Source organism: Ammospiza caudacuta, chromosome 31, assembly GCF_027887145.1.
Source record: "Ammospiza caudacuta isolate bAmmCau1 chromosome 31, bAmmCau1.pri, whole genome shotgun sequence".
Taxonomy (NCBI): domain Eukaryota; kingdom Metazoa; phylum Chordata; class Aves; order Passeriformes; family Passerellidae; genus Ammospiza; species Ammospiza caudacuta.
Genome location: NC_080623.1, coordinates 4965285 through 4975266, shown reverse-complemented (window position 1 = coordinate 4975266; position 9982 = coordinate 4965285). Strand labels below are relative to the sequence as shown.

Sequence of the window (9982 nt, the reverse complement as noted above, 5' to 3'; positions counted from 1 at the left end):
ATAAATAGAGAAAAACCGCCCAAAAAGGGGGGGGAAATAAAAAAATAGAGAAAAACCGACCAGAAAAGGGGAAAAAATTAAAAAATAAATAGAGAAAAACCGCCCCAAAAAAGGGGAGAAAGATAAATAAATAGAGAAAAACCGCCCAGAAAAGGGAGTAAAATAAAAAAAAAAAATAAATAGAATAAAAGACGTCCCAAAATAGGGGAAAAAAAATAAAAATAAATAGGAGAAAAACCCAACCAAAATAGGGGGGAAATATAAATGGAAAGAAATAAGAAAGATATCGCGAAAAAATAATTTTTAAAGCCCCAAAAGAAGGGGGAAAGAGGGGCGGGCGGAGTTTTCCAGGCTGGAAAAAAGCTGGGGAAAAGCGGAATTTCGGGTTTTTCAAGCGGAATTTCGGGTTTTTCCACCTCTGCACGAAGAGAAAGCGCCCGAGGAGCCGCGCCTGATTTATTTGGGGTTTTTATTCTTTTTTGATGTTTTCTGGGGTTTTTTTTGAGGGAGTTTGGAGCCTCCAGGAGGGGAAAAACCTGAATTTATTTCGGGGGCAATGCCTGAAATGAGCAGTGGGAGGGAAACGGGAGCTGGGGCGGTTTCACCTCCCGGGGAGGATTTTGGGGAGGAAAACTCGAAATTCCGGCCGGGGGCAGGAAAAGCAAAATAAAGGTGGGGAAGGGGCAGGGAAAAAAGGATGAAAAATGGCCAAAAGGGGAAATTGCGCCCCAAAACGCCGCAGGTCCCGCTCGGAGCTTCTGCCCTGGGTTTATTTCCCGTCCCTGCATTTATTTCCCGTTTCTCCATTTGTTTTCCCGTTCCTCGATTTATTTTGGGGATTTTTTGAGTTTATTTCACGCTGGAAGGAGCCGGGATCGATTTTTATTTTTATTATTTTTTTTTCCTTGGTTTTCCAGGGAAGAAGGGAATGGAAAAAAAAATGAAAATAAATGGAATTAAATTGAATTAAATCCCCTCCGCGCCGCTGGCAGGGCGCTGGAAAATGCGGATTTTGGGGGAATTTCTGGGGGGAAAATGGGGGTGAAAAATCAGAATTTGAGGGTTTGGGCCTTGCAGGGGATAAAGGAAGGGAAATAAAAGCAATAAAATGAGGATTTGTCCCCAAAAAAGAAATCCTGGAGAGGCCGGGAAGGGGCTGGGGCAGCCCCGGAGCTGAGGGGACACGAAAATGAGGGAAAAAAGGAAATAATGATCAAAAAAATGGCAAAAAAAAGGTGAAATAATGGTAAAAACGGTCCAAAAATAACAAAAATAATAGAACAGTGATGAAAAATGATCAACGATTTTATGGGATGGACCAAAAATTATAAGAAAGGATGAAAGAATGATAAAATTATTAAAGATGACATAAATGGTAAAACAATGGCAAAAATTAACAATAAATGATTGAAAAGGAAAAAATAAAGATAAAAATGACCGAAAATGGTGTGAAACGGCCCAAAATGATAAGAAGACACAAAACGATGACAAAATTTATGAGCAAACGACAAAACAACGATAAAAATGAACAAGAAATTTGATAAAATCCGATAAAGCAATGATCAAAAATGGATCGAAAATGACCAGAAAATTACGGGAAACGACCAAAACCCGATAAAAAATGACCAGAAAGTTATTCCAAGAGGGAAGGAATGATTTGAAATGAACAGAAAAGCTGATCCAGAGCCCCAAACTGTGAATTTGTGTGACACAAAATCCGATGGCGATTTATCGGGCGACGCTTCTACCCAATCGAGGAGGCCGTTAATTAAATAATGAATGAATTAATTAATGCGCGGAGCCCGCGCCAGCGCCGATCCCCTCCCGCCCCGGAGCGGTTTTGGGGTGAAAAACGCGAAAATTGCGCTTTCAAAATGGGAATTTTGGGGGTTAAAAATGGGGATTTCGGGGTGAAAACCCCGCGAATGTGGCGGGTTAAAAATGGGATTTTGGGGGTGAAAAACGCGGATATTGCGCGTTCAAAATGGGAATTTTGGGGGTGAAAAACGCGGATATTGCGGGTTCAAAATGGGAATTTCGGGGGTGAAAAACGCGGATATTGAGGGTTAAAAATGGGGATTTTGGGGGTTCCGGCAGAGACGGAGAGGATGGAAAGGGTAAAAAAAAAAAAAGGAATTAAATTGGGGTTGGGTTTGGGGATTTTAATGGTTGGGTTTGGGAGGGCGGGGAAAAATGGGGGGAAATGGGGGGAAAAAAGGGAAAATGAGGGAAAATAGGGGAAAGGAGGGAAAATGAGGGAAAAGGAGAAAAATAGGAAGGGAAAGGAGGGGAAATGTGGGAAAAGGGAGGGAACGGGAGGAAGAAGGGAGGGAAGAGAAGGAAGAAAAAGGGAGGGAAATGGAGAGTAAAAGGAGGCGGAAAGGGAGGAATAAAGGAGAAAAAACGGAGAAATAAAGGAGAAAAAACGGAAAAAACGGAGGAATAAAGGAGAAAAAACGGAGGAATAAAGGGGAGAATTGGAAGAAAAAATTGAGAGAAAATGGAAGAAAAAAGGAGGGAAAAGGGGGAGGATAAAAAGGATGGAAATGGAGGAAAAAGACGGAAAAAAAAAAAGGAGAGAAAAGGGGACGAAGAAAGGACGAAAAGGGGAGGAAAAGGGGACGAAAGAGGAGGGGGAAAATGAAGGGAAAATGAGGAAAAAAGGGAGGAAATCGGGAGGAACTCGGCGCTGTTTTGTCTGGGCTGCCGAGGGGAGGGGACACCGGGGGGGGGGAGGGGACACCGGGGGGGGGGGGGGGGAGGGGACACCGAGGGACCCCCGGGCCGGGCGGGCCCCACGTGACGGCGGCGCCGGGGCCGATGGGCGCGGGCCGAGCCTTTTAACGGCGCTCCATGGCCGGGGCCGCGGCGGCCGCAGCAGCGCCGGAGCCCCGCTCGGGGCCGCTCTGCCCCGGCTCCGCCCGGTTCGCCCCGCTCGGGGCCGCTCTGCCCCGGCTCCGCCCGGTTCGCCCCGGTTCCCCCCGCTCCGCGGCTGCCGAACCCCATTTTGCCCCCGGTTTCCCCGGTTCACCCCGCTCCGCGGCTGCCGAACCGCGTTTTGCCCCCGGTTTTCCCCCGCTCCGGGGCTGCCGAACGCCGTTTTGCCCCCGGTGTCCCCCGGTCCCTGCGCGCTCAGGGACCGCTGAACCCCCCTCTGCCCCCGCTTTCCCCCATTTCCCTCCCTTTGCCCCGGTTTTCCCCCATTTTTCCCGGTCTCCCCGACTCTCCCCCGGTTTCCCTCCGGTCCCTCCCGGTTCTTCCCGGTCCCCCCTGACCCCCTGATTTGGCCCGGTTCCCCCGTTTTTCCCCGGTTCCCTCCACTTCCCCCGCTGCCCCCGGCGTCGCCCCGGTCCCTCCTCTTCTCCTTTTCACCCCATTTTCGCTCCGTCCCCCGCGATCCTCCCGTTTTGCCCGCTGTTCCCCCATTCCTTCCTCTTCCCTCCGGTTCCCCCTGATCCCTCCGGTGTCCCCCCGGTGTCCCCCCGGTCCCTCCTCTTCTCCCCTTTACCCCGTTTTCTCCCCGATCCTCCCGTTTTCCCCGGTGTTTCCCCGATTTTTCCCCCACCCCGTTCCCCCTGATCTCCCCGGTGTCCCTCCCCGGTGTCCCCCCGTTCCTCCCGGTCCCTCTTCTTCCCCTTCTCGCCCCATTTCCCCCGGCATTTTCCCGGTCCCTCTTCTTCCCCTTCTCGCCCCATTTTCCCGCTTTCCCCCCGCCTTTCCCCCGATCCCTCCGTTCCCTCTTCTTCTCCCTTTCAGCCCATTTTCCCCCCGGTTCCCCGCGCCGTCCCCGCCGCTCCGGGGCCGGCCCCGCGGGCCATGGGCGAGCACAACCTGCTGAACCCCGGCTTCGTGGGGCCGCTGCTCAACATCCACACGGGCGACGCCTTCTACTTCCCCAACTTCCGCGCCGCCTCCGGGGCGCAGCTCCCGGCGCTGCCGTCGCTGCCGTACCCGCGCCGCGACAACTTCGCCTCGCTGCCCGCCTGGGCCGCGCCCGCGGAGCCGTGCGCGCCCTACGCGCAGCCCTACCTGGGCTTCGGCCGCGCCTGCGAGCTCGCCCGCCCCGACGACGCCAAGTGCTGCTATCGCGACAGCGGCGACGGCGGCAAGGGCCGCGAGGGCCGGGACGCGGCGCTGCTGCCGCTGGAGCCGCCGCCGAGCGCCGGGAGCGCCCCGAACGCCGGCGGCCATTTGGGGAACAACCTGGGGAGCCTGGGGAGCCCCGGAGCGGCGTTCGGCAAGTTCGAGTTCGGCGGCGCCGAGGGCGGCGCGCAGGACGCGCAGGGGTGCCCCGGGCTGGAGGCGGACCCGGCGGCGGCGCTGATCGGGGACGGAGGGAAGGGAGACCCGGCCGGGCTGCTCTCGCCGCTGGGAGCCGGAGGGAACGGTGAGAGAGCGGGAATTGGGGTGAATTTTGGGTTTTTTGGGGCTTTTTGGGTGGGTGTTGGAATGGGTGCCCCGGGCTGGAGGCGGACCCGGCGGCGGCGCTGATGGGGGACGGAGGGAAGGGAGACCCGGCCGGGCTGCTCTCGCCGCTGGGAGCCGGAGGGAACGGTGAGAAAATGCTTTTTGGGGTGAATTTGGGTTTTTTTGGGGTTTTTGGGGGGTTTTTTTGGTGCTTTCGGTTTGTTTTTGGTGGGGACTGGAAGGGTTTGTCCCCGGGAATGAAGGGGACGCGGCCGGGCTGCTGTCACTGCTCGGAGCCAGAGCGAACGGCGAGAGAACGGGAATTTGGGGATTTTGAGGGGTTTTGGTGTTATTTCGGGGTTTGGGGTTTTTCGGGGCTGAGTTTTGGGGGTTTTGGGGTTTTTTTTTTTGGTGGGTATTGGACTGCTTTGGGAAGGGGTTCCCCGGGAATGAAGGGGACCCGGCCGGGCTCTGTCACCGCTGGGCGCCAGAGGGAACGGTGAGACTGAGGGAATTGGGGTTTTTAGGGGTGTTTTTTGGGGTGAGTTTTGGGGATTTTGGGGCTTTTTTTGGTGGCCATTGCAAGAGTTGTCCCCGGGAATGAAGGGGACCCGGCCGGGCTGCTGTCACCGCTGGGCGCCAGTGGAACTGCTGAGAGAACGGGGTTGGGGTTTTGGGGTGGGTTTGGATTTTTTGGGGAGTTTTTGGGGGTGGGTTCGGGGTTCTTTGGGGTTCTTTAGGGTTTTGGGGTCAGTTTTGGGGATTTTGGGGCGTTTTTTTTGAGGGTATTGCAAGAGTTGTCCCCTTCATTGAGGGGATGCGCGGGGCGTGTGTCGCCGTTCAGCTCGGTCTAGAGCTGGTGAGACAGCGGGATTTGGGGTTGTTTTGGGGATTTTGGGGTTTTTGGGGTGGTTTTAGGGTTTTCATTTTCCTTTGGGAGATTTTTTGGGGTTTTTTGGGAGGATTCTGGAAGGGTTCTCCCCAGGAATGAAGGGAATGGAGCAGGGCGCGTGTCGCCGCTCAACTCGGGCTGAGCTGGTGAGAAAACGGTGGTTTGGGGATTTTTTGGGGTGGTTTTTGGGGTTTTGGCGTGGTTTTGGAGTTTCTTTGGGGTTTTGGGGGTTTTTTTTAGGGTTTATTTGGGGTTATTTTGGGGTTTCAGAGGATTTTCTTGGTGGGTTTTGGAAAGGCTTTCCCCGGGAATGACGGGGGTCTGGCGGGGCTGGTGTCGCCCATGAACGCGGGGAGAGGTGCTGAGAAAATGGGATTTTGGGGTTTTTTTGGGGTATTTTTTGGATATTTTTTGGTTTTTTGGAGGGTTTTGGGTTTTTTGAGGGGTTTTAGAGGGGATTTTTGGAGGGTTTTGGGAGAGGATCTGGCGGGGCTGGTGTCACCCCTGAGTACGGGGAGAGGTGCCGAGAAAATGGGGTTTGGGTTTATTTTGGGGCATTTTGGGGGTGCTGAGAGAATAGGAATGGGGTTTTGGGTGGGTTTTGGGATTTTTTAGAGCTTTGGGGTTTTTTTTGGAGGTTTTTTTTGGGGGGGGGGTTTTTAGACGTTTTTTGGGTGGGTGCTGGAAGGATTTTCCCCAGGGACGAGGGGGACACGTCGGGGTTTGCGTCACCCCCAACGGCGGGGACAGAACGGGAATTTTGAGGGATTTTGGGGTGGATTTGGGGTTTTTGGGGATTTTGAGAGGTTTTTGGGAGGTTTTGGGGTTTTTTTAGGGGATTTAGAGGGATTTTGGGGGAGTTTTGGGATAAAAGGACGGGCTCGGTTTGGGGTCACCCCTGAAGGTGGGGAGCGCTGGCGAGAGCCTGAGATTGGGGATTTTGGGGGTTTTTTTGGGGTTTTGGGGTTTTTTAGTTTTTTTTCTGGGTTTTTGGTGTTTTATTTTTGGTTTTATGAGGGATTTGGAAGGGATTTCTGAGAATTTGGGGTTTTCTGGGGTTGGTGTCACCCTGAGCACAGGGAACCTGAAAATGGGATTTGGGATTTTCTGGGGTTATTTTGGGGGGGTTTTAGGATTTTTTGATTTTTTTTTGGTGGGTGTTGGAAGGGATTTCCCTGGGGATGAAGGGGACGGAGCGGGGCTGATGGTAGAGCCCGGAAATTGGGTTTTTTGGGGGATTTTTTGGGTTTTTTTGGGTGGTTTGGGGGTTTTTTGGGGTGGTTTCGGGGTTTTTGGAAGGATCTTCTTAGGGTGTGTCCCTGGGAATAAAGGGGACACGGCGGGGTTGGGGTCACCCCGAATGGCGGCACCGCTCAGGTCATAAAAAAGGCGGGTTTGGGTTTTTATGGCATTTTTGGGATTTCGGGGTTTTTTTTGGGGTGTTTTGGGGTGGTTTTGGTGTTTTTGAGGGTTTTTTAAGGGGATATTGGGAGGATTTTGAGGATTTTTGTTCCATGAATAAAGGGGACAAAGCGGGGCTGGGGCTTTGCAGGGTGGTCAAGTTCTGAAAATTGGAATTTTGGGGCGTTCTTGGGTTGGTTTTTGAGGTGTTTTTTTTTTTATTATTATTATTTTTATTGATTTTCAAGGGGTTTTTGGCCGCTTTTGGGAGGAATTTGGGGTTTTGTGGGGTCGGGGTCGCCCCAAATGCACAGAGCGGGGTTCGGGTCCTAAAAAGGGGGAAATTTGGGTTTTTTGGGGGGGATTTAAAGGGTTTTCCCAGGGAATTTGGGGTTCGGAGGGGTTGGTGGCACCCCTGAACCCCAACAGGGATGGTTGGGGCCTGAAAAAAGCGGATTTGGGGTTTTTGGAGGGGGTTTTGGGGTTTTTGAGGGGTTTTGGGGTTTTGGAGGGGCTTGGGGCGTTTTGGGGGTGTTTTTGAGGAATTTCGGGGTTTTTTTTTTTTGGTAGGGATTTTTTGGGGGGATTTGGAAGGGTTTGGGGATTTATGGTTTTTCTTTTTTTGGAGGGTTTTTTGAGGGATTTTTGGGGTTTTTTTTTTTGGGGGGGGTTTTTGGAGGGGATTTGGGGTTCGCTGGGGCTGCTGCCGCCCCTGGAGCCTGGAAATGGTGGCAAGGTCCTAAAACCCGAATTTTTTGGGGTTCATTTTCCCGGTTTTGGGAGAAATTCGGGGTTCGGCGGGGTCGGTGTCAGCCCTGAACCTTGGCAGCGGCGCGAAGGAGCAAAAAAGGAAAATTTGGGTTTTTTTGGGGTTTTCTGGAGGGGGTTTGGGGTATTTTAGAGGGATTTTGGGGTGTTTTAGAGAGGTTTTGGGGTGTTTTAGAGGGATTTTGGGGTGTTTTAGCGGGATTTTGGGGTGTTTTAGAGAGGTTTTGGGGTGTTTTAGAGGGATTTTGGGGTATTTTAAAGGGATTTTGGGGTGTTTTGGAGGCGTTTGGGATGGGGAATTTGGGGTTCGGCGGGGTTGGTTCCACCCTGAACCCCGACAGGGCTGGAATTGGGATTTTTTGGGGGATTTTGGGGTGTTTTGGGGTGAAATTTGGGGTTCCGGGCGCTGTGGGGTCAGGCCGCTAGGGGTAGCAGCGAAATCCCGAATGTTTGATGGGGTGCCGCCGCCGCTTTTAAGAGAAAAGCCGTAAAAAAGGAAATTTCCCATAAAAAACGCGGCCGGGGCGGCGGCGGCGGCCGGAGGGGCGGAAAAAAGGGAAAAAAACGGGAAAAAACGGGAAAATCCCCCCAAAAAAACAACATCGGGGAGAGAATTTGGGGTCACGGCGGAGGGGAAATGGGGAAAAATTGGGGAAAAATGAGATTTTGAAAGAAAAACCGACCCGGGGTTGGGGGCACGGGTGGGGAGGGGGAAAAGGGAAAAAAATAAAGAAATAATTAAAAAAAAAACCCCAAAATCAGAAGTCCCAAAGCTGGGATTTGGGGACAGTCCCCGATTTTGGGGTTTTTCTCCCCATTTTTGGGGGAATTCTGAATTTCCAGCGGCCCCGAAGCTTTGGGGACTGGGAAAAAGGGAAAAAGGGGAAAAAAAGTGGAATTTTGGAGAGAGACTTTGGGGGGGAAACGGGAAAAAAGAGGGTTTGGGGAGGATTTTAGCGGAAAAAAGGAAAATTGAACATTTCAGGGAGGTTTTTATGGAAAAGGGAGATTTTGGGGAGGTTTTTTAGGGGGAAAAGGGGAAAAGGGGCTTTTCGGGAAGGGTTTTTTTAGGGGAAAAAATTCCGGTCTTATTTTAGGGGAAAAAACAGAAATGGAGCATTTCAGGGAGGTTTTTTATGGAAAAGGGGAATTTTGGGAAGTTTTTTTTAGGGAAAAAAGGAAAATGGAGCATTTCGGGGAGGTTTTTATGGAAAGGAAACATTTCAGGGATGCTTTTTTCGCGGGAAAATGTGAATTGCAATAAGTTCTTTTAGAGAGAACAGGAACATTTCGGGGAAGTTTTTTAGCAGGAAAATGAACATTTCGGGAAGTTTTTTTTTTTTTTAGAGGGAAAATGAACATTTCGGGTAAGATTTTTAGAAGGAAAAAACCGAATATTAAGCATTTCAAGGATGCTTTTTTTAGCGTGAAAATGAACATTTCGGGAAGGTTTTTTTAGCGGCAAAATGAACATTTCAGGGAGCTTTTTTTCAGAGGGAAAAAATGACCATTTTGGGTAAGAACTTTAGAAGGAAAAATCGAATCTGAAGCATTTCAGGGACGCTTTTCTCGCGGCAAACCCTTACAGACCGTCACGGCGCCTCTTTTTTCCCCAAAAAACCGCTGAAAAAAATCGACATTTTCGGTGTGGAAAACCCATTTTTTTCGGGTAAAACCAATTTTTCGACGGGGAAAATCCCTTTTTTGACGAGGAAAACCCTTTTTTTTTTTTTTCGGGGAAAATTCCATTTTTTGACGGGGAAAACTCATTTTTTGACGGGGAAAATATTTTTTGTTTTTGGGGAAAACCCATTTTTTGGACGGGGAAGACCCATTTTTTGCCGGGGAAAACCCGTTTCTTTTCGGGGAAAATCCATTTTTTAACGCGGAAAATCCATTTTTGCCGGGGAAACCCCGGGTTTTTTCGGGGAAAATCCATTTATTAATGCGGAAAATCCATTTTTTTGCCGGGGAAAACCGTTTTTTTTTCGGGGAAGGCCGGTTTTTGCTGTGGAAAAAGCCGGGCTTTGGTGTTTCCCGCAGGCGCGCCGTGGTACCCGCTGCACACGCGGTCGCGCAAGAAGCGCAAGCCGTACTCGAAGCTGCAGCTGGCCGAGCTGGAGGGCGAGTTCCTGGTCAACGAGTTCATCACCCGCCAGCGCCGCCGCGAGCTCTCGGACCGCCTCAACCTCAGCGACCAGCAGGTCAAAATCTGGTTCCAGAACCGCCGCATGAAGAAGAAGAGGCTCCTCCTCCGCGAGCAGGCGCTCGGCTTCTTCTAGGCGCAAAAAACCCGGCGGAAAAAGCCCCAAGTTCGGCCGAGAAAAGGCCGAAATTCCGCCCGAATCGGGGTCGGGACGCGGAGGGGGAAAGGGGAAAATTGGAAAATTGAGGATTTGTCCCCCAAAAAACGACCCCGAGAGGACTCGGAGTGGTGAGGAGGAGCGCGGGGAGATGGAGATGGAAACGAGAATGAATTGTGAATGTCGAGAATGGAGAATTGGATGGAAACGA

At 51.5% G+C, this 9982-nt stretch overlaps 1 protein-coding gene across 1 annotated transcript; it reads left to right on the top strand.

The window, feature by feature from the left end:
• Positions 1-3816: 3816 nt before the first annotated feature.
• HOXC12 (homeobox C12) lies at positions 3817-9750 on the top strand. Its single transcript, XM_058822019.1, has 3 exons — positions 3817-4227; positions 4276-4387; positions 9512-9750. The coding sequence occupies exons 1-3, from the start codon at positions 3817-3819 to the stop codon at positions 9748-9750; spliced, it is 762 nt and encodes a 253-aa protein (XP_058678002.1).
• The last annotated feature ends 232 nt before the right edge of the window (positions 9751-9982 follow it).

What these genes read in the sequence shown, in the direction of transcription:
- HOXC12 (XM_058822019.1), top strand. Translation starts at nt 3,817, where the DNA reads ATGGGCGAGCACAACCTGCTGAACCCCGGCTTCGTGGGGCCGCTGCTC. An exon ending in GGAGCCTGGGGAGCCCCGGA is followed by an intron (nt 4,228 to 4,275) that starts GCGGCGTTCGGC and finishes GGCGGCGCGCAG; the next exon opens with GACGCGCAGGGGTGCCCCGG. An exon ending in GCTGGGAGCCGGAGGGAACG is followed by an intron (nt 4,388 to 9,511) that starts GTGAGAGAGCGG and finishes TGTTTCCCGCAG; the next exon opens with GCGCGCCGTGGTACCCGCTG.